At 51.2% G+C, this 22568-nt stretch overlaps 1 protein-coding gene across 13 annotated transcripts in view; it reads left to right on the top strand.

The window, feature by feature from the left end:
- Positions 1-22568, top strand: part of RUFY3 (RUN and FYVE domain containing 3) — a 51676-nt gene that overhangs the window by 11673 nt on the left and 17435 nt on the right. For 9 of the 13 annotated variants that reach the window (XR_010303667.1, XR_010303666.1, XR_010303670.1 and 6 more), the window contains exons 2-8: positions 17814-17987; positions 18316-18433; positions 18803-18904; positions 19486-19609; positions 20500-20561; positions 21609-21674; positions 21849-21918. Coding sequence is in view for 8 of the 13 variants with exons in the window: in XM_064149701.1 (XP_064005771.1) it covers positions 17814-17987; positions 18316-18433; positions 18803-18904; positions 19486-19609; positions 20500-20561; positions 21609-21674; positions 21849-21918 (716 nt within the window). In the remaining 5 variants the exon portion in view is untranslated. Of the gene's footprint in view, positions 1-90; positions 835-13037; positions 13092-17813; positions 17988-18315; positions 18434-18802; positions 18905-19485; positions 19610-20499; positions 20562-21608; positions 21675-21848; positions 21919-22568 lie in introns of those variants that run through there. The other 4 variants (XM_064149702.1, XM_064149707.1, XM_064149705.1 and 1 more) reach the window with 4 other exon arrangements.

Raw genomic sequence — 22568 nt, 5'->3', positions numbered from 1 at the left:
AGGCGGCAGCCCGGGCAGCGCCGCGGCGAGGCTGCGCCATCTCGGTCCCCGCCCTGTGGGCTGGGCGCAGCCAATGGCAGCGCCGCTCCGTCCGCGGCTGGGCGCACAGGCTCCGGCGCCGCCAGCCCTGCCGGCTGCGCCTCTGCCTCCCTGCCTGCGCCGCCCGCCTTTGTTTTGGCTCGGGGAACCGTCGCGGCAAGGCCTTCTTCTACCTTTTTTTTTATTTATTTTTTTTTTCCCCGCCTGCCCCCCTCCTTTTTAATGTTTTTTTACTCCTGATTTTGTATCCTTTATTTTTTTTTGCCTGCGCGTTTGCCCTCCCGTCGCTGCTGCGGCAGCCGGGCGCTGCCTGCTGGCTCAGGATCCATAGCCGCTAGCACAGCTGAAGACGACGGGAGTTGGTGGAAGGAGGAGACAAGCCTGGAGGAGCAGCGTTTTTCTAACCTTGCTTTATCGCTGGAAAGGCCAGAGCAGCCTGTGCCATCCTGAGCTTCTCTACCCTTTAGCAGCAAGGTATTTCGGTGTTGGTTTATTTTTTTTTTACCCCCCCTTTTTTTTTTTGGGGAAAGCTTGGCTTTTTAGTTGTTATTTTTGCCCACCCCCCCCCCCTCCACCCCCCACCTCATCCTCGCTGTTGTTGTACCAGCTGAGTCATCATGTCTGCTCTGACGCCTCAAAGCGACATGCCAACCCCCACCACAGACAAGATCACTCAGGCTGCCATGGAGACCATCTATCTTTGCAAATTCCGAGTGTCCATGGATGGAGAATGGCTCTGCCTCCGCGAGCTGGACGACATCTCCCTGACACCCGACCCCGAGCCTACCCACGAAGGTACGGTCCCTTCCCTGCCCCCCGCATCCCTGCCGCACCGCTGGGGAGGGGGTGTCGCCGGGGCCCTGCCTGCCGAGCCTGCGCTCCTTCTGCCCTGCCGGCAAGCCGAGGAGATGCTGCAGGTTGCCCTCCGCCGAGCGCGTTGCGTCCTTTAGCGACGCGGCCCTTGGGAAGAGGGAGCTTTGTGCTTCGTCGCTGGTCTTTTGTGAGCTGCGTCTCAGGAGGGGAGGTAACCGGCAGGTCTGCTCCGTTTACTCCTGATTTTGCTCCTCAAAGAGGAGTTGTAGCTCAGTTAGCTGCCAGCTGGCGCAGCTGGAGCGCCCTGGCTCGCACAGCCGTGTGCCTGCCGAGGGTCAGTGGGCAGGTAGGGGTTGAAAAGCCCCAAGTGATGATGCAGTTCTGCCTCTATCAGGTGCTTCATGCCATCACAAGCCCTCCAGCTGGCTGCTGGGGAGCGTGCTGCTGTTCAGAGTGCCCTTGGAAACCTGGAAAGTGGGAGTGGAACCCATCTTGTCTGCTGCTTGTAAAGGAATTTCCCATTGGAATGGGCTGCCCAGGGAGGTGGTGGAGGCACCGTCCCTGGAGGTGATGAAGCAAAGCCTGGATAAGGCACTTAGTGCCATGGTCTGGTTGACTGGATAGGGCTGGGTGCTAGGTTGGACTGGATGAGCTTGGAGGTCTCTTCCAACCTGGTTGATTGTATGATTCTATGATTATCTTTATTTGGGTTGATGGTGACCACAGTTTAACAGCAGGCGAGGTAAAATGGGGGCTGAACACTTTGAGAGGGCTCAAGAGGACATCCATGTGTGGCTCTAACAAAAAGGTGGGGAAGGAAGATGTGTTGCTGCAGAGAATTTATGATTCACAGATTCATAGAATGGTTTGGCTTGGAAAGAACCTTAAAGGTCACCCAGTTTCAACCCCCACCTGCCATGGGCAGGGATGCCTCCCACTAGCCCAAGTTGCTCAAGGTCTCATCCAGCCTGGCCTTGAACACCTCCAGGGAGGGGACATCCAGACCTGATCTGGATTGATGATGAAAACTTAACAGCATGTCAAATAAAAGGAGGAGTGAACACTTTGAGTACTGAAGCTCGAAGAGGACATCCATGTCTTGCTCTCTACTAATGAGAAAGTGTGGAACAGGAGATCTGATGAAGTTCTGCAGGAATTTTGCACACTAGGCAGTGCTGGGAGGTCACCAGCACTGTCAGGCTCGGAGTGCTGCTTGCTGATGTCCTACAGCAAGAAGGCTCCATCTTTTTACCCCTGTCCCTCATCCAGTGGCTGCTGCAATACAGCTCCACCAAGCAATCCTGCTTGACCCGTTTGGTGCTTGCTTGTCAAGTCAGTAATGCCTGACTGGTGGTGTCTTGCTGGATGAGGCAGCTTCAGCTGTGGTGAGGGTTTGAGCTCTAAAATAACATCCCAGGTGATAATCTAATTTCCATTTCACAGCTGCTTTCAGTGGTAGCACCTCCTGGGTTTGGATTTGCTTGGCAAATAGTCCCACAGTGAGGTACCAGGCAGGGCTTTCAAAAGCTCCTTTTGAAGCTTGGTCCAGGGTTTCAGAAAGGTGCTGTAAGCTCAGGATAGCAGAACCAGAGTGGCAGGTCCAGGGTGAGCCAAGGTTACCCAGGGCGGTCCTGGATGCTCCCTCCCTGGAGGTGTTCAAGGCCAGGTTGGATGAGGCCTTGGAGAACCTGGGCTGGTGGGAGGTGTCCCTGCCCATGGCAGGAGTTCGGAACTGGATGATCTCGAAGGTCCCTTCCAACTCAAACCCATTCCATGAATCTATGAAGAGTGCAGCAGTTCAGCTGTCTTCCCATCCCCATGTTCTCGTAGGTGGCCCAGGCTCATTCAGGCCTTGCTTGGTCTTGCCTGCTGTATTTTTTGGTGTAACTTTGGTGGATTTCAGGGTTTGGGGGTTTTCCCAGTGTGTATTTTGAGCAGTGGAGGTGGATTGATTTTTTTTTTGCTGTGCTCTGTCCCATCAATGGTAACTACTCCTTTGCCTGGTGTGTAGTTAGTAAATGACCTTCCAAGCAATCCAGGCTTTTTTTCCATAGGATAGCCTGGAAAACCTTTCAGTCACACTGCAAGCCAGTTTGTTACATCCTTATGTTCAAGGTGCTTCTTTCCTCTCTTGCTCTTCTGAAGCTCATGGAGGAGGTAGGCTTGGTTGCCTGTCAGAGAGCTTCTCTAGGTGGCCTTTCTGAAGCAGGCTGTTTGCCCTTGCAGTGTGCAGGTGACCTTCTTGCTGCATTAAAACGTGAATCCTGGACTAACCCTTCCCCAAACTTAAAAGAATCATTGCTTTCAAAGCTCTAATCAGACCTACTCACTTGCAAGGACCAGAAAAGGTTAGAAACCAGCATTTTACTCCTTTTATTTCCATATTACTTACTCATTGTGTTGCCATTTAGTTTAATTCATCTATCAAAAAGGAATGAAAAGAGAGAGCTGTGTCAAAACCACCAGTATGGAGAGAGATGGTTGGGAAAACCTTTTTGAGGTCATCAAGTCTGAACTTCACTGTCTACACATAAATTATGACATAAAAGGTTCACAGAACCATAGAATGGGTTGGAGAGAGATGGTTGGGAAAACCTTTTGAGGTCATCAAGTCTGAACTTCACTGTCTACACATAAATTATGACATAAAAGGTTCACAGAACCATAGAATGGGTTGGAAGGGACCCCAAAGATCATCTCATTGCAACCTCTCCACCTCGGGCAGGGACACCTCCCACTAGCTCAGGTTGCTCAACCTGGCTTTGAGCACCTCCAGGGTGGGGGCAATCCTGGGCAACCTGTTCCAGTGTCTCCCCACCTTCACTGCCAAGAATTATGCCTCCATCCATCAATTAAGGTTGATTGTTGGGAGGCAGGAAGAAGGTTGTGTTGATCTGGTTTGTTTTTTTGGATTCAAGTCCTGTTTGTAGTGGAGATGAGGTCAGGAAAAAGTGTTGAGAATAGAAGAGCTGACACAGCTTTATCCTGTGCTTGACCTGGAGCTACTGCATCAGCCCCAGGGGTGAGGGGACCTGGGCACAGGGCCTGCAAGGCACTAAGGGCTGGTCTGAGAGGAGAAGCAGGAGACCTGAGACTGGTGTGGCATGGAATGCCTGCATAGGAGTGATGCTGGAAGGTAGAGTTATGAACAGCAAGGAAATAAAAGGCTTTGGACTTCTGCCAAAGGCAGAGGGCTGCATGGGTGGGTTTTTTTGCCTTACAAATCAAGACAGTGAGTTTGAAATATTTCCTTCAGTATCTCTCATTTTCTCAGATATTTCACTTCCTTTGGTATCACTACAGAGAAAAACAACCAAACACCTTTAAAACCAGCAAAGCAAAGCCCTCATCTTGTAGCCAAGAAAAATGTGAAGTGAAAGACCTTTAAGACAGAACTCTCAAGGCTAAAATCTGCTTTTCCTGATTTTAAACCTCCCTTCCCCCTGCCTGCTGTTCTCATTTGACCATTGCTCTCATTTACTTGCTCACTGTACAGAGCTGTTCAGCCTGGAGAAGAGGAGGCTCCCAGGTGACCTTCTTGTGGCCTTCCAGGATCTGAAGGGGGCCTGCAAAAAAGCTGGGGAAGGACTTTTCAGGGTATCAGGGAGTGCCAGGACTAGGGGGAATGGAGCAAAGCTGGAGATGGGTAGGTTCAGGCTGCACATGAGGAGGAACTTGTTCACCATGAGAGTGGTGAGAGCCTGGAATGGGTTGCCCAGGAATGTGGTTGAGGCCCCATCCCTGGAGGTGTTTAAGGCCAGGCTGGCTGAGGCTGTGGGCAGCCTGCTGTAGGGTAGGGTATCCTTGCCCATAGCAGGGGGGTTGGAACTGGCTGATCCTTGTGGTCCCTTCCAACCCTGACTGATTCTTCCTCTGCTCACCATGACCCCACTGCCTGGCTGGCAGCTCCGGGCTTTAAGGATGATGCAGACACTCAGCATGCAAGGTTAGGAGCAGTTGGTGAGGAGGAAGGCAGGGTGGTTACTTGTGAGCTGGGAACAGAGCAGATGGCAGAGTGTAGAGGCCAGAGGCAGGAAACTCGGGAAGCAGCAAGAGCTGAGGCACAGCAACAAGCTGTTGGATTTCATAGAATCATAGAATTGCTTAGGTTGGAAAAGACCCCAAGATCAAGTCCAGTCATTAACCCAACACCACCATGGCCATCAATCCATGTCCCCAAGTGCCATGGCCATAGGTTTCTTGAACACCTCCAAGGATGGGGACTCCACCACCTCCCTGGGCAGCCTCTTCCAATCCCTGACCACTCTGGCAGCAAAGAAATTGTTCCTTCTCTCCAACCTAACCCTCCCCTGACACAATTTCAGGCCATTGCCTCTCCTTCTATCACCTGGAGAAGAGACCAAGCCTCACCTTACTGCAGAAGGTCAAAAGCTTGCAGGAACTGAAAACCAGGTTGAAGAGAACACAAGTGTGAAGTCAACAGTGTGCAGGATCATCCTTCAGAGAGGAGTCAAAAGTGTTGCTGAGAGGGGAAGTGAAAAATAGGGCGGAGAAAAAAGTGGGTGTTGGGGTTTTGCCTTTCTTTGGTGCACATTATCAAGTGCCAGAGTAAGAGCAGAAATCTCCCAGGTGTAGACTCCTACCCCCTCTGGAAAGAAGAACCTTGTGGAGAAACATTCCATGGAACTCCAGGTGGTTGCAGTGTATAGAAGGTGACCCTGGGCAGCCTGGTCTAGTTGGAGATGTCCCTTCTAACTGTAGGGGTGGGGGTAGGACAAGATGAGCTTTGAGGGTCTCTTCCAACCTGATGCAGTCTGTGAAGCTGTGAAATAGCTGATGGTGGTCGTGGGGAGATGGGATTAAAGTTTAGGATGGGCTGGCAGAGTTGATGTGTGTGATGTATGTTTGCTGCTTCCTTGGCTCACTTGTCTGATGTGGAGCAAGCCTGGAAGTCCAAAGTCCCCTCTGCTTTTCTCATAGAGTCATGGAATCCTAGAACAGGTTGGAAGGGACCTTCAGGGTCGTCCAGTTCCAACCCCCTGCCATGGGCAGGGACACCTCCCACTAGCCCAGGTTGCTCAAGGCCTCATCCAAGCTGGCCTTGAACACCTCCAGGGAGGGGACATCCACAGCTTCCCTGGGCAGTCTGTTCCAGTGTCTCCCCACCCTCACTGTGAAGCATTTCTTCATAATCAGCATTCTGCATCTGTCTTTTTCTTCCTTTTCCTCTCCTCCTGGTTTGTTGCAGATCCACCAAAGCTGTATCTTTTGGTTCAAACCTTAGCTTGAAAGTGTCTGCAGGAAAAATGGCCTTGCTTGTGTGTGCCCTTGCTGGTGCCACAGGAAGAGCAGTGTGTGAGGGCAGTGGCTTTTAATACATCATCTGACAGTTCTATCCTAGAAATACTACAGTCACAGTTCAGAGCAGCAGCAGCAGCAGCTGGTGGGGCTGTGATGTGATGTTCTGGGCAGTGGGATGCTAAGGGGAACAGAGAACAAAGAGGGAGCAGTGCAGGGATTGAGCTGCTGTGCCTGGTGTGCTTAGAGGATGCAGATAAACTCAGCTCTCCTTACACAGAGCAGATAGCAGCAAGGTCAGCAGGCAGCAGCAAGGGAGCTCCCCCCGAGGGAGGCAGCTGTGGTGCCACAGCACTTTGTGTTCCCCCGAGGAGGGCAGCCAGGCTGGGGAGGGGTCTGGAGAACAGGGCTGGGGAGGAGCAGCTGAGGGAACTGGGAGTGCTTAGTCTGGAGAAGGAGAATTTGAGGGGAGCCCTCATTGCTCTCTACAGCTCCCTGAAAGGAGGCTGCAGTGAGGTGGGGGCTGGGCTCTTCTGCCTAGTCTCAGGTGACAGGAGGAGAGGCAATGGCCTGAAATTATGCCAGGGGAGGCTTAGGTTGGAGATGAAGAACAATTTCTTTGCTGTGAAAGTGGTCAGGGATTGGAAGAGGCTGCCCAGGGAGGTGGTGGAGCCCCCATCCCTGGAGGTGTTCAAAAAAGGTGTGACCACAGCACTTGGGGACATGATTCGATGGCCCTGGTGGTGCTGGGTTGAAGGTTGGACTCAGTGATCTGAGAGAGCTTTTCCCACCCAAACAGCTCTGTGATTTTTCTCCCTGCTGGTCCTGTTGTCAGTGCTTCCTCATCCTCCTGATCTGCAAATCTAATCAGAGACTGTTCAGTGCCTCAGTGATGTTCACAGAGCCTGAGTAATTTTCTTTCTTGACCACTTTATTTCTTATCAAGTAACTCATTTAGCATTCCTCAGGCAGCAGAAGCTGAGCTGATGCAGTTGAAATAAGTGTGAGAATGTGACTGCTGGGTTCCATTTCATGGGAGCAATAACAACAACAACAATTATCTGGTCAGGCAGTGAAGGGGAATGGTAGCAATGGAAGGGTGCAGTTCATCATGCCCCAACTAAATCATCAGGGCATCCTGGGGTGGATTAGAAGGGCTGTGGTGAGTAGATCCAGAGAGGTTCTCCTCCCCTTATACCCTATCGGGGTGAGGCTACATCTGGAATATTGTGACCAGTTCTGGGGCCCTTTGTTCAAGAGGGATATAAGGGAACTGCCTGGAAGAGCTGCTGCAGGCAGTGGAACATCTCCCTGTGAGGACAGGCTGAAGGAGCTGGGGCTTGGAGCAGAGGAGCCTGAGGGTGACCTCATTCATGCTGATAAAGATGTGCAGGGCAGTGTCAGGAGGACAGAGCCAGGCTCTGCTCAGGGATGCCCAGTGACAGGACGAGGGGCAGTGGGTGTCAGCTGGAGCAGAGGAGGTGCCACAGGAACAGAAAGGAAAACTTTGCCACTGTGAGGGTGCTGGAGCCCTGGAGCAGGCTGCCCAGAGAGGTCTCCTTCTCTGGAGACATTCCAAACCCAGCTGGGTGTGTTCCTGTGTGACCTGCCCTGGGTGACTTTGTTCTGGCACGCAGGGAGGACTGGATGATCTCTGGAGGTCCCTTCCAACCCCATTCTGTGCTCAGCACATTTACAGCTCTAGTTTTAAACACTGGGCTGCTCAGGGAGGTGGTGGAGTCACCATCCCTGAAGGTGTTCAGGAAAAGACTGGATGAGGCTCTTAGTGCCATGGTCTGGTTGACTGGCCAGGGCTGGGTGCTAGGTTGGCCTGGATGATCTTGGAGGTCTCTTCCAACCTGGTTGATTCTATGATTCCACCTCTTTCCTCATGGCAAATCCTCACACAGGAGCAAAGGGAGTTGAGCCTAAGCACTGGGTGCAGTCTTCTTATCTTTCCTGGTGTTCATCTGCTGCTGTGTCGAGTTACTGTTGTAGGAAAGCTTCAGAACCAGCTTGGAAACAGAACCTGGAGAGCCTGAGCTTGGTGTGGTTTTGGCTGTTTGTAAGTCTAGAGCAGAGTCAGTGTTTGCAGGAAGCCTCTGTGCAGAAGCTTAGCAGATTTGGGTCAAGCCTTTCATGGAGCCACAGCAGCAGAACTGACATTTCTCTCTTGCTGAGGACTTCCAGTGCCAGGCTCAGTTTTCACTTCCCAAAATTGATGCTGACTGGAGGGGTTGTTTTTTTTAGTGTGTTTCACTGACTTCTCAGCTTCTCCTTATGCATTTACTGAGACCTTCTGTGCTTAAAAAATCCTGACCTATTTGGTCTGTTGGAGGAACTCCATTCTCATATGGTGCTTGGAAATTCTAACGAGGCCATGTGCAGCCTTGGCTTTCTTTCCTTACCCATTAAAAAATGCCATAGCTATGTAAGAAATTCCATGCACTCTTAGAATGGGGACTTCCAAAGCTCATCCAGCCCAACCCCCCTGCACTCAGCAGGGACAGCCTCCACTAGAGCAGGCTGCTCACAGCCTTCTCCAGCCTCACCTTAAGTATCTCCAGGGATGGGGCCTCAACCTCCTCCCTGGGCAGCTTGTTGCAGCATTCCAGCGCCCTTATGGTGCAGAACTTGTTCCTCACATCCAGTCTCAATCTGCTCTGCTCTCATTTCAAACCACTGCCCTTGTCCTGTCTCTGCAAACAGTCCCTCTGCAGCCTTCTTGTAGCCTCTTCAGGGATGGGGCCTCAACCACCTCCCTGGGCAGCTTGTTGCAGCATTCCAGCACCCTTATGGTGCAGAACTTGTTCCTCACATCCAGTCTCAATCTGCTCTGCTCTCATTTCAAACCATTGCCCTTGTCCTGTCTCTGCAAGCAGTCCCTCTGCAGCCTTCTTGTAGCCTCTTCAGGGATGGGGCCTCAGCCACCTCCCTGGGCAGCTTGTTGCAGCATTCCAGCACCCTTATGGTGCAGAACTTGTTCCTCACATCCAGTCTCAATCTGCTCTGCTCTCATTTCAAACCATTGCCCTTGTCCTGTCTCTGCAAACAGTCCCTCTGCAGCCTTCTTGTAGCCTCTTCAGGTACTGGCAGGCTGCTCTGAGGTCTCCCTGGAGTCTTTTCCAGGCTGAACAACCCCAGCTCCCTCAGCCTGTCCTCACAGCAGAGGTGCTACAGCCCTCTGATCATCTTGGTGGCCACTTCTGGACCTTCTCCACCAGCTCCATAGAATCAGCTAGGTTGGAAGAGATCTCCAAGCTCATCCAGTCCAACCTATCCCCCAGCCCTATCCAGTCAACTAGACCATGGCACCAAGTGCCTCATGTCCCTCTTATGCGGAGGGTACCAGACCTGGACAGAGTGCTTCAGGTGAGGTCTCACCAGAGCAGAGTGCAGTGGCAGAATCCCCTCTCTCCACCTGCTGGCCGTGCTGCTTTTGATGCAGAAGCCCTTGGAGCAGTCCATCCTCCTGGTTGTACTTACAAGGTGTTTACTAACAGGAGAGGATGTGGGTAGAAACTGGATGGCCTCGGAAGCTGTGTTTGTTGGGGCACTGCTGTTGTGCTGCTCAGCTTGCTGCACACCCTGGGAGTCTGTCTGCTGTAGGTGATATCCCAAGATAGAGTGAGATGCTCTGTTTGAGGTGATGATGTTCATGGCAAGTTGTTCCTTAATGAATGAATTCTGTCAGCAGTTGGAAGGGAATCCAGGAGGATTTGTGCAGCTCCAGACTATGGGAGTGGCTCAGCCATTGTTAAAGGATACATGTTCAGTGTTTATTTAGGCTGATTTCAAATACCAGGAGGGATGCTTCTGCTGTTTGTGCTCAGGAAAGAGTAGTCAGGGATTGGAACAGGCTGCCCAGGGAGGTGGTGGAGTCCCCATCCCTGGAGGTGTTCAAGAAAGGTGTGCAGGTGGCACTCTGTGTCCTGATTTGATGGCCACGGTGGATTGCTGGTTGCACTCAGTGATCTTGGAGGTCTTTTCCAACCAAACCAATTCTGTGAAGCACCAATTCCCAACCCCTCTGCCATGAATCACATACTGGATTTATACCTGTCCTGCCTCCAGTGTGAGAAGTCACAATCCTGACTGTCCCTCCATGTCCTCAGCTTTGGCATGTGTCACGTTCTCAGTGGAGTGCTGCAAAAGCTTAGCAGTGCTGCCTTTGCACTTGACCGTCTTGACAGCCCTGCTGGGGGCTGCCAGGAGGTGTTGGAAGGTTCCATTTCAGTGCACAGCAGGGTGGAAAGCAGAGGGACACGGTGAGAGGTCGGAATATTCCTAAAGGTTTCTATTCCCAACCCTATTTTGGGGCTCATAAGTTCAACCTTTGTTATATGTTGTTATTGAATCGTTGAACTCTGGGGTGCAAGGGACCTCAAGGGCCATCTGGTCCAACCCCTGCAAATTCAGGGAGATAAAGATAGGAAGGGAGGTATTTTTCCTAACTCCAGACAGTCATTCAGCCTTCATGAACCACCACCACCTCCTTTTAAGTGCTATTATTGGTGCTGGACTGGATAAACACCAGCCCAGACTGGTGCTGAACTGTCTCCTGTGGTCAGACCAGCTGAGAAGCTCTCTGCTGTCTCAAATCTAACACCAAACCCCTCCATTGTTAAAGTAGGGAGTTCCCTGATTGATATGTTGGTGATAAGTTCCCTGATTGATATGTTAGTGATAAGAAGTAGCTCCTTTGTGCAGACATGAACTGTGTGTTTATTCCAGGGGGATGTTCAGTTCCATAGTGCTAATCTGCCTGGGAATCTGGTTGGAATGAGGTGATCCTTTTTACTGAAGACTTAAGAGTTTTGGTCATCCTGGTTTGTAACCACTCAGTGCAGGAAATGCTGATGGGGAAAAAAAAGCCAAACCCACTTAAGAGTTTCCCATGAGAGCAGCATGTGGGAGAAGCAGGTGGCAGGGAGAGCATCAGCAGTTCCTGCAGAACTCCCTGCTCCTCCAAGCAAGCAGAGGTAGTAGGTTGTACTCAGTCTCTCTCTCCCTCTTCACCCCTGCTAAGGAAAGGAGCCCCTGCTGAATCCAAAGCAGTTCACCACTTTGCCCTGGTGAACACTTTAGCCTTGGGCAGGACCCAAGGAGTGGTGTTTTGGGGCTGCTTTCAGCATAGCATCTTCACCCCTGCTAAGGAAAGGAGCCCCTGCTGAATCCAAAGCAGTTCACCACTTTGCCCTGGTGAACACTTCAGCCTTGGGCAGGACCCAAGGAGTGGTGTTTTGGGGCTGCTTTCAGCATAGCATCTTCACCCCTGCTAAGGAAAGGAGCCCCTGCTGAATCCAAAGCAGTTCACCACTTTGCCCTGGTGAACACTTTAGCCTTGGGCAGGACCCAAGGAGTGCTGTTTTGGGGCTGCTTTCAGCATAGCATCTGCACCCCTGCTAAGGAAAGGAGCCCCTGCTGAATCCAAAGCAGTTCACCACTTTGCCCTGGTGAACACTTTAGCCTTGGGCAGGACCCAAGGAGTGCTGTTTTGGGGCTGCTTTCAGCATTGCAGTGATTCTCAGCTGCAGGAGAAGAGGGAGCTTGTGGTGTGCCTGGGACAATGCTGTTGGCTCCTGGAGCAGGAGACCACCTGTGCTTTGCCCTGTGAGAGAGCAGGTCCCAGGAGTGCCTGTGCTTTGCTCAGGACTTGGGTGCAGTTGGCCTGCAAAGGGGGCTGCTGAGCAGTCCTTGTGCTTCACACCTTCAACTGATTGCAGATGGGTGCTCCTGAGAGCAGGTTGTAAGCAGGGAGCCAAACATCCCACAGGATTGAGACTGTGGGGCTGAGCTGGCTTTGTTTTCCAGTTTTGAAACCATGGAGGTAATGGGTGTGCTGAAACAAGTTCTCCTTGTCCTGCCTGCTCCTCTCCCCATGCCTGTCAGGCACCTGCCAAGCAGCTAGAGGTGTGCTGCTGATGGAGGCCTTAGTTGAGTCCTCCTCAGAGCCAGGACATAAAGCCCAGGCTCAGCTGCATCACCTCTGCAAGATCTGTTGTAGGATGCTGGAATTGTTTCAGGTGGAAAAGACCTCCAAGATCACTGAGTCCAACCTTCATTTGGAGGGGTGCTCCTAGCAGAGTTTCAGCTCTGCTTAACCTTATTTATAAGTGTCCTCAATGTACTTCTGCTGCCTGCTCCTCTCCCCATGCCTGTCAGGCACCTGCCAAGCAGCTAGAGGTGTGTTGCTGATGGAGGCCTTAGTTGAGTCCTCCTCAGAGCCAGGACATGAAGGCCAGGACATGAAGCCCAGGCTTAGCTGCATCACCTCTGCAAGATCTGTTGTAGGATGCTGGAATTGTTTCAGGTGGAAAAGACCTCCAAGGTCACCAAGTCCAACCTTCATTTGGAGGGGTGCTCCTAGCAGAGCTTCAGCTCTGTTTAGCCTTCTTTAAAGTGCCCTCAGTGTGCTTCTGCTGGAAGCTGCTCTGTGCTGTCCTGTCTGGCCGTGTTGCCCTGCTGGGGGGCTGCTCTTGGGGCTGGGAGGGGAGGAAATGGAACCCAGTGCTGACCTGGCAGAAGCGCCAGCGGTTGAGAGTTCTTTGATCTCACAGACAAAATAATGCTTGTCTTGCTTTGCCTTTTAGGATGTGCTTTACAAACCCCTTGTCTTAATGCAGCAGGAAGCCCAGCTGCTAAAGCTTCAGTGGAGCCCACCTTCAGTTGGCTCTCAGGACACAGCCCCCTTTGCTGTATTGCTTTGTGCAGCCTTGATCTGCCCTTTCTGACCTGCCAGCCGCTTGCCACTGTGAATGAAGTCTTGCGTGATGCAGTTCTCCCTTTCAGTTACCCTTTCCTTATGCCTTGATTTTTGACTCTTCCCTTCAGATCCTGGCTTGCATGACATTTGTTTCTTTTCTTTTTCCTTTCCTTTCCTCTTTCCTTTCTTTTTTTTTTTCTTCCTTTTGCTGTTTGCAAAGACTCTTGGGAGGATTTGACAGATGTGGTGGAGCAATTGCGTGCTGATACCGAAGGTGCGTGCCACACCGACATCTTTCAGCTGTGATTTCACTGATGGGTTGGCTTTTGGCCTGATCTCTTGAGCCAGAGTGCAAAAGACACTTTTCCTTGCCAGTGCCAAGAGCTGGGGCTTGGCTGAACGTGCTCGTCTGGGTGACCCAGGTTTGCAGCCAGAACCTGCTGTGCCGCTTGCGCTCTGCATGGGTGTTTGGTTGCTGCTGCTAAAGAAAATGGGTTTGGGCCACTCCAATGTGTTTGTGCATAGAATGGCTCAGCTTGGAAGGGACTTCAGAGGTCATCTGCTCCAACCCCCTCACTGTGGGTAGGGACACCTCACAACTAGACTCAGCTGCTCAAAGCCTAACCCAACCTGGCCTGGAACACCCCCAGGGATGAGGCAGCCACAGCCTCCCTGGACAGCCTGTTCCAGAGCCTCACCACCCTCACACTGAAGAACTTCCTCACATGCAGTCCAACCCTGCTCTCCCTCAGATTCAAACCATTGCCCTTGTCCTGTCTCTAGACACTCTCAAGAAAAGTCTCTCTGCAGCCTTCCTGCAGGATCTCTTCAGCTATCAGCAGGCAGCTCTAAGGTCCCCATGGAGTATCTTCCTCTCCAGGCTGAATACCCCCAGCTCCCTCAGCCTGTCCTCATAGCAGAGGTGCTGCAGCCCTTGGATCATCTTTGTGGCCTCCTGGACTCACTCCAACAGCTCTGTGTCCTCCTTCAGCTGGGGACACCAGAACTGGAGGCAGGATTGCTCTTGCCAGTTGTATTAATTCACATTTGCAGTGGATGTTTTGGAGGCTTTGCCAAATTTTATCAGCCTCTTTCTGGGTTCCATGAGATCAGTTTGGGCTTTTAAGTCTTTACTGATCTCTTACTTGAAAATTGGTGCATCCAATGTTGCCTAAAAAAGACTTCCCAGACTTTGAGGGTGTTTAAACTTTAGGTGGAGGGAGACAAAAGGCAATCAGCAAGGGGTGAGTTTACTTCTATTAAACTTCCATTGCTGAGTTTACTCACATGAAATGATTTTTTTTTGAGGCAGTTCTTTTCCTGAGCCTGCTACCAAGGTTGCAGCAGTGCCTGGAAGCTCAGTTTTAAACAGCATTTCAGAAATCACCCCAAAATATTTCTGTTTATCTGCTCAAGGCTCTGCAAAAGAGACTCTATTACGAGCAGCACCCTGAAGGATGTCTTAAAATACAGAGCTGTGGTTGTTGCTAGGATGATAACTGTTCATTGAGGATGGCAAAGTAGCACAGCTTGAGTTGGGACTCAGGAGTGAGCCCTGTGCAAACAGTTGTGAGCTTGTTTTTGGCAGGAGCCAAAAGCCAAATGGACCATGGCAGAGCAAAACTTCATTTTGGTTTCTACCTGGAAGCTCAGATGATGCAGAGCTTCTTAAAGAGGCTGTGTGGTGCACCAGAATGAGCTGTGATCCATTTGACATGACCCAGGGAGGCTGTGGATGCTCCCTCTCTGGAGGTGTGCAAGGCCAGACTGGATGAGGCCTTGAGAACCTGGGTTGGTGGGAGGTGTCCTAGCTCATGGCAGGGGGTTGGAACTGAGTGATCTCAAAGGTCCTTTCCAGCCCAACCCATACTACCAACTGCACTGACCTCTTGCTGGTGCCATTCTTAGCTGTTCTGCATGGTTATGTCCTGGGCTTCAGCCTGCTGGCCTCATACTCCTCCTCCTCACTCCTGGCAGATGTGCTGCCTCCTGGTACCACAGCTCATTCTGCTTCTTCAGCACCTCCAGCCCAGGCCATGGCCAAGGGAAGTCTGTGAAGGGAAATATAAAAAGGGATTGAAATGTATTTATTTCTAGTAGGTCAAGAGAGGTTCTCCTGCCCCTCTGCTCTGCCTTGGTGAGGCCACATCTGGAGTACTGTGTCCAGTTCTGGGCCCCCCAGCTCAAGAGGGACATAGAACTACTTGAGAGAGTCCAGCACAGAGCCACAAAGATGATGAAGGGAGTGGAACATCTCTGTTACAAGGAGAGCCTGAGGGAGCTGGGGCTGGAGAAGAGGAGACTGAGAGGTGACCTGACCAATGTTTATGCAGATGTGCAGGGTGAGTGCCAGGAGGCTGGAGCCAGGCTCTGCTGGGTGCTGCCCAGTGACAGGCCAAGGGACAAAGGGTAGAAGCTGAGGCATTGGAAATTTCTTGCAAACACAAGGAGGATTTTTTTCCCTGTGAGGGTGACAGAGCACTGGAACAGGCTGCCCAGATGGGTAGTGGAGTCTCCCTCTCTGGAGATACACAAGAGCTGCCTGGATGTGTTCCTGTGTGATCTGCTCTGGCAGGGGGGTTGGTCTGGATGAGCTTTGGAGGTCCCTTCCAGCCCCTGACATTCTGTGACCCTGTGATGTGTTTTTCCCCCCATTGTGCAGATTCTTTGCATTGCTTTTGTCAAGGTGTGGTGCATTTGAGCTGTGTCTTGTCTGTGCTTGTGTCTTTTGTCCCCCATGTCCCACCAGCCTGTTCTATGCTTTTTGAACTCAGACATGCCTGATGTGTGTGGGGAAACTCTTCTCCTTGGTGATCTATTAAGACTGAAGAATGCTTGATGTGGGCTTTCCCCCTCCAAAGTCAACATTAAGGGCATCATAGCAAGAAGAAATGAGGCAGCCTTTTGGTCTCTCTGTGGACATATTTCTTCTCTTGGCAAATCCAACTTCATTTTTGTAAAGGCAGATTGGGACTGGAGCTTAGGAAGAAATTCTTGCCAGTGAGGGTGGGGAGACACTGGAACAGACTGCCCAGGGAAGTTGTGGATGTCTCCTCCCTGGAGATGTTCAAGGCCAGGTTGGATGAGGCTTTGAGCAACCTGGGCTGGTGGGAGGTGTCCCTGCCCATGGCAGGGGGTTGGAACTGGATGAGCTTTGATTTGCCTTCCAACCCAAACTGTTCTGGGCTTCTCTTCTCCAGGCTGAACAACTCCAGCTCCCTCAGCCTGTCCTTGCAGCAGAGGTGCTCCAACCCCTTCACCATCTCTGTGGCCTTCTCTGGGCCCCCTCCAGGAGCTCTGTTTGTCTTGTGTTGGGGGCACCAGAACTGGAGGCAGTGCTGCAGGTGTGGTCTCAGCAAAGCAGAGGGGCAGAATCCCCTCCCTGTGCTGCTGCTCTCCCTGCTCTGCATGCAGCCAGCACACAGCTGCCTGCTGGGCTGCCAGTGGCCAGTGCTGGCTCCTGGGGAGTTTGTCACCAACTGACACCCCCAAGTCCTTTTCTCCAGGCTGCTCTCCAGCCACTCCTTTCCCAGCCTGGATTTGTGCTTGGGTTTGCCCAAGCAGGACATTGCACTTGGGCTTGTTGGACTTCATGAGCTTGGCTTGGGCCCGGCTCTCCAGCCTGTGCAAGTCCCTCTGCATGGATCTCTCCCCTCTCTGATACTTGCTTCCTGTGCCTCTTTGCTAAACAGCAAGCCCTGGATGTCCTCTGGTGATGTTTCTGCAGCTAGGTGTAGTAAATTCACGCCCAAAGGTGCGTTCTAGGCTCTGTGGCTGCCTCCAGCAGCCCCAGGGCAAATTGACCTCACAGAGGTGGAACTGCTCATGCCAAAGAGCTGGGGGTGAGATTGCAGGTGGAGCAGATCCAAGCAGCGAGCTGGCAGCTGATGGAACCTGAGTTCAGGAGCCAGAAATTCTCTGTCACTCTGTACCTCCAGGCCTGAAGCTTCAGCACACTTTGGTGGGTGCAGGACAATTCCACTCTAGTTCTGGGAGAGTGCTGTGCTCAGGGAGGCTGTTTGCTGAGGTGTTGGGAGTGTGCTGAGGGTGTTTGAGCAGGAGAGGTGTTGGCATGGGCATGCTTCACAGGTCAGGGAGCAGGAGGCTGCAGACAGGGTGTGGATTGGCAAATGGGTGGCAGGAGGATGGCACCAGGCTTTGTTCAGTGGTGCCCAGTGACAGGACAAGGGGTAACAGGCACACACTTGGCCATCAGAAGTTCCATCTAGAAACATGAGGAGGAACTTCTTTCATTTAAGGGTAGTGGAGCCCTGGAGCAGACTGCAGAGGAGGTGGTGGAGTCTCCATCTCTGGAGACATTCCAAACCCACCTACACATGTTCCTGTGTGACCTTCTCTAGGTGACCCTGCTCTGGCAGGGGGATTGGGCTTGATCTCCAAAGGTCCCTTCCAACCCCTACCATGCTGTGATTCTGTGTGTTTCTTGCACTGAGAAGCAGCTAGCAAGTGTAAAGCTCTGAGTGTTCCTGATGTGGTGGAGGAAGAGCACAGTCATGGAAGATCCCTGCTTGCTGGGACTTGGAGTGAGCAGTCAGAGGGAGTCACAATCAGCTCCTTCACATCCATGATCTAAACCAGTAGTGTTGGTGAAATGAAGAGAGGGAGGTGGGAATTGGCTCCCAGGTTTAAAAGAAGCTTAAAACTTCTGTGGTTGGTTGAAGCAGTGAGGCAGCCTTCACGTGACAGATCCCCCAGTTCCCATCTCCTGGTGGCTTCAGCCACACTGCTTCGTTTTGATTTGCCTCAGCAGAGTGCACACACAGCACAGCTGTCACTCAGCCTGACAGGCTGCTGGGCCAGCTCATCTCAGCTAGCTTATGACCTAGAAGGGCTGGACCAGAGGAACTGTGGGGTTCCTTCCAACCTGGCATTCTGTGATTGTCAATCTGTCTTCCCAGCTGAGGGACCAAGAGAGCTGGGGTGTCTTGCAGCTTTTGTTCCTCACCCTGTTTCCTTCTCTGCCCTGTGTTAACAGATCCTAATTATCTGATGGCTAATGAACGCATGAACCTGATGAACATGGCAAAGCTGAGCATCAAGGGCTTGATTGAGTCAGCTCTCAACTTGGGCAGGACACTGGACTCAGACTATGCCCCTCTGCAGCAGTTCTTCGTTGTGATGGAGCATTGCCTTAAACATGGCTTGAAAGGTAACCTTGCTTCAGAGGAGTCCTCCTGGGCTGGGTGCTGGAGCTTCTCATGTTCTGCAGCTCCTTCACTCGTCCAGTGTTGCTGGGTGTCACTGCATGATGCCTGTTTTGCCTCCTGGGGGTGCATGGAATGTTTTGTGGCACCTCTCTGGGGCTCCTCTTGCCTTAATTGAATGAGGCCCCAGGCAAGCACCAAAAGTCATCCTTCCTGCTTGCCTAGCAGCAGTCCCAGAAGAGTCTTTCTGGCACTTTTGGCCAACTGCTCATTCACCTCTGGCCATATTTGTGTTTAGTCCACGAGCTCATTTTGTGTCATCTTCTTTCCTAGGCAAAAAGAGTTTTCTTGGGCAAAATAAGTCATTTTGGGGACCACTGGAACTGGTAGAAAAACTTGTTCCTGAGGCTGCAGAGATTACAGCAAGTGTGAAGGATCTCCCAGGGCTGAAGTAAGTAGAGTCTTCTACTGCATGAGTCCAGTGTCTGGCTTTTACTGTAAGGAGGACCCTCAAGAGGAGAAGAGAGGGCAAACATGACCTGGTCACCTTCTGTTGGTACAAATGGATCATTACTCTCCTGGTTTTAATTAAGGAGGAGAGGATGGGATGGGATCTTCTGGACAGTGGCACTCAAGGAGTGTCTCAGGATTGAGAACAGCCTTTCCTGACTGTTTCTGAAGTTGGACTCCAGTTCCCTCCTTTCATCAGTGCCAGCTCTGCCTTTGAGAGGCAGAACCTTTTGGGTGGGCTGGTGAGGGCTGTGTGTGGCCATAGTTTGCAGCATGTCCATAACTGGTTTGTTTCTGGACCCCTTCCTAGGACACCTGTGGGGAGAGGAAGGGCCTGGCTTCGCTTGGCTCTCATGCAGAAGAAACTTTCAGAGTACATGAAAGCCTTGATTAACAGAAAGGACCTTCTCAGGTGAGTGCTGAGCCTGCTCTTGGGTCAGGACAGGTTCCCTTCTGCCCTGTACTGAGATCTTTTTACCACCTTTGCCACCTAAAGGTGTGGAGAAATGGCAACATCTGTGGAATGCAGAGCTCCCTCTGAGGGGTCTGCAATGCTCAGTGGTCTTCTTTAATCCAGAAGCTGCTCTTCTGTGGTCTCAGATAACAAAGCTGTTGTTACTGTCTCAAGTACCCATCAGAATAACATAAATTTATGTTCCAAGGAGGTGATTTGGGTGAACTGTTGGTAAAGAGGGGATGCAAAGCCTTGGCCCCATATTTCCTTCTCACCTCCTCACTTTATTACCACCTGCCTTGGAAGAATGAATTCCATTTCTCTGTTTCTCTGCTCATAAGGCAGCAATAATTTAGTAGCCTGGCTGGAAGATCTGAACGTTTCTGTGTGGCCTGTGTGCTGCTGCCTGGGGTTTAGTTAAGGCTGAGCCTGCATTTTTTACTGTCCTGGGAGCTAGCAGGCAGCCTGTGCCAGCTGACATCATTTTAGCTGCCTTTTAAAGGAGCAACATTTACCTTCTCTTGCTGTGCACCCTGCAGTGAGTTCTACGAGCCCAATGCACTGATGATGGAAGAAGAAGGTGCCATCATTGCTGGCCTCCTTGTAGGTTTGAATGTCATTGATGCCAACTTCTGCATGAAAGGAGAAGATCTGGACTCCCAGGTACTGGGGCTTCAGTTGTTGTGTCTTTCTGCTCATTGAAATTGGAAGCTCACAGACTCAGGGGTTGATTTTTCTCTTTGCTGTGGTTCTCTGAGGTGAGATGTAGTAAAATGCAAAAAGAGGTGAGAACAGGGAAGGGCTTAGCCAACAGAAAAGGGGGAAATGGACAGAACTCTTCATTTCCTCATGCTGTGTGATGAGATCATCATAGCTGCTCAAAGAAAAGGAGCCTGTGCTGCAGCTTGCATCAGCTATGGTGATGGCAGTGTTTTGCTCAGATGTCTGTGCTGGTTTGAGGCTAGTTGGAGTATTCCAGTGAGAGAAATTAGATCATGGGCTGTGAAAAGAAAATAAAAGTGATGTCTGTGTTTGTCACCCAAGCCTTGCTGCTTATCCTACTGTATTTTTCCTCAGAACATCCCATGTTTTCATTAGTTGTAGCTAGATCACTGTGGTCAGCCTGGAGAAGAGAAAGCTCCAGGGAGACCTTAGTGCAGCTTTTTAACCCTGAAAGTGGCTACAAGAAGGTGCAGAGAGGCTACAAGAAGGCCTGCAGTGACAGGATGAGGGATGATGGTTTGAAATGAGAGCAGAACAGATTGAGATTGGATGTTAAGAACAAGTTCTGCACCATGAGGGTGCTGGAACACTGCAACAAGTTGCCCAGGGAGGCAGTTGAGGCTCCATCCCTGGAGATATCAAAGGCTCTGAGCAGCCTGCTCTAGTGGAAGCTGTTCCTGCTGAGTGCAGGGGGATTGGACTGGATGACCTTTGGAGGTCCCTTCCAACCCATTCTGTGATTCTTCTGCTGTTGTAACTGATTGTCTTTCTGGGCAGTGTTTAATCTTAGCAAAACTGTTCAATGTCAAATGCAATTTGTCCTCTCCTAGGTTGGAGTTATTGATTTCTCGATGTATTTGAAAGATGGGAACAGCACAAAAGGCAGTGAAGGGTAGGTCCACACTTTTAACTCTTGGTAACTTGTACTCAGCTATTCTGGGCTGCCCTACAAGCTGTTAATGGTTTTCATTCACAAAGTATTTAGACTGAATTGCTTTGGAACCCTCAACTTGGGAAGGACTTGGACCTGGTGGAGCAGGTCTGGAGAAGGGCCATGAAAATGATCAGGAACTGGAACATCTCTGTTGTGAGCACTGAGGGAGCTGGAGCTGCTCAGCCTGGAGAAGAGAAGGCTCCAGTGAGGCCTCAGAGCAGCCTGCCAGTACCTGAAGGGGGCTACAGGAAGGCTGCAGAGGGACTGTGTGCAAAGGCCTGCAGGGACAGGATGAGGGCAGTGGTTTGAAATGAGAGCAGAGCAGATTGAGACTGGATGTGAGGAACAAGTTCTGCACCATGAGGGTGCTGGAACACTGCAGCAGGTTGCCCAGGGAGGTAGTTGAGGCTCCATCCTTGGAGATATCAAAGGCTCTGAGCAGCCTGCTCTAGTGGGAGCTGTTCCTGCTGAGTGCAGGGGCATTGGACTGGATGACCTTTGGAGGTCCCTTCCAACCCAAACCATTCTGTGGTGACTAAACTTATGTAAACTGTATTCTTGCCCTGAAAGGTTGGACTAAATAATGTGGCTACATCACCACACTGCCTCTGAGACCTTTAATTGTGTCTTCCAGTGGCTGAAGGGATCCTACAGGAAGGCTGCAGAGAGGCTTTGCATGAGGGGGTTTAGAGACAGGACAAGGGGAATGGTTTGAAGCAGAGGGAGAGCAGGGTTAGACTGGATGTGAGGAAGAAGTTCTTCAGTGTGAGGGTGGTGAGACTCTGGAATAGGCTGCCCAGGGAGGTTGTGGCTGACTCCTCCCTGGGGGTGTTCAAGGCCAGGTTGGATGAGTAGCTGAGTCTAGTTGAGAGGTGTCCCTGCCTCGCAGTGGGCACATTGGAGATGATGATCTCTGAGGTCCCTTCCAAGCTGAGGCATTCTGTGATTCCTTTAGTTCCTGACTCCAGGTGGTTTTGCTGAAGGACACTTGCTTTTTCTTTCCAGAGATGGTCAGATAACTGCTATTTTGGACCAGAAGAACTATGTAGAAGAACTCAACAGACATTTAAGGTAGGACAAGCTTGAGTTACTCTTCCACAGCACAACAAAGTAGAAAGCAAGGGTTTTGCTTACTCACAGCATAAACCCCCAGGAGTCTTTCAAAAGGTAGAATTGCTCTAAGGACTTTGGTTTTATCTTCAAAAGGTAGAATTGCTCTAAGGATTTTGGTTTTCTCTTCAACAGTGCTACAGTAAACAACCTGCAGGCCAAGGTGGATGCCTTGGAGAAGTCCAACACTAAACTGACCGAGGAGGTGAGTGTAATAAAATCATCTGATGGCCTTTTGGAACTGGGGGGTTACAAAGGTGAAAGAGGAGTTCTCTTCAGACTCTTGGTGTGTGTTCAGTGTTGGATCTGGAATAGCAGGCCTGCCAAGGAGATACAAAGGTTGTTGTCACTGAGCACAAGGTGGAAAACCAACCCCGTGTGCATGTTAAGCAGCATCCCTGTCTGCAAGTCACTGAGCTCAGCAGGCTGAGTCTGGGGCTTCTCAGTGCTTGTGCAGCACAGCTGGGAGCTAGAAATTATTCTCTGCATGTTCACCCTCACTGAGGGCCGTGTGGTCTGCTCCAGGTAGTCCTGCAGGACTCAGTGGTCTCCAGAGAATCACAGAATCAACCAGGTTGGAAGAGACCTCCAAGATCATCCAGTCCAACCTAGCACCCAGCCCTAGCCAGTCAGCTAGACCATGGCACTAAGTGCCTCATCCAGTTCTGTGATCTTGTGGGCTTGGCTTCAGCTGTACTGAAGACTCTCACTTGGAGCAGGGCAGCAAACCCTAACCCTGGATTTGGCACTTGGTTACATTGCTGATCTCTTGGAATGTCACTGAGCTTTCCCCTCTGTGTCAGCCTTACCTGAGTTCTGGTTTATAGATCCAGAAGGAGTTTGTTGCAGTTCTTT

Source organism: Pogoniulus pusillus, chromosome 10 (assembly GCF_015220805.1).
Source record: "Pogoniulus pusillus isolate bPogPus1 chromosome 10, bPogPus1.pri, whole genome shotgun sequence".
Taxonomy (NCBI): Eukaryota; Metazoa; Chordata; class Aves; order Piciformes; family Lybiidae; genus Pogoniulus; species Pogoniulus pusillus.
This window is presented reverse-complemented; position numbering and strand designations above follow the sequence as displayed.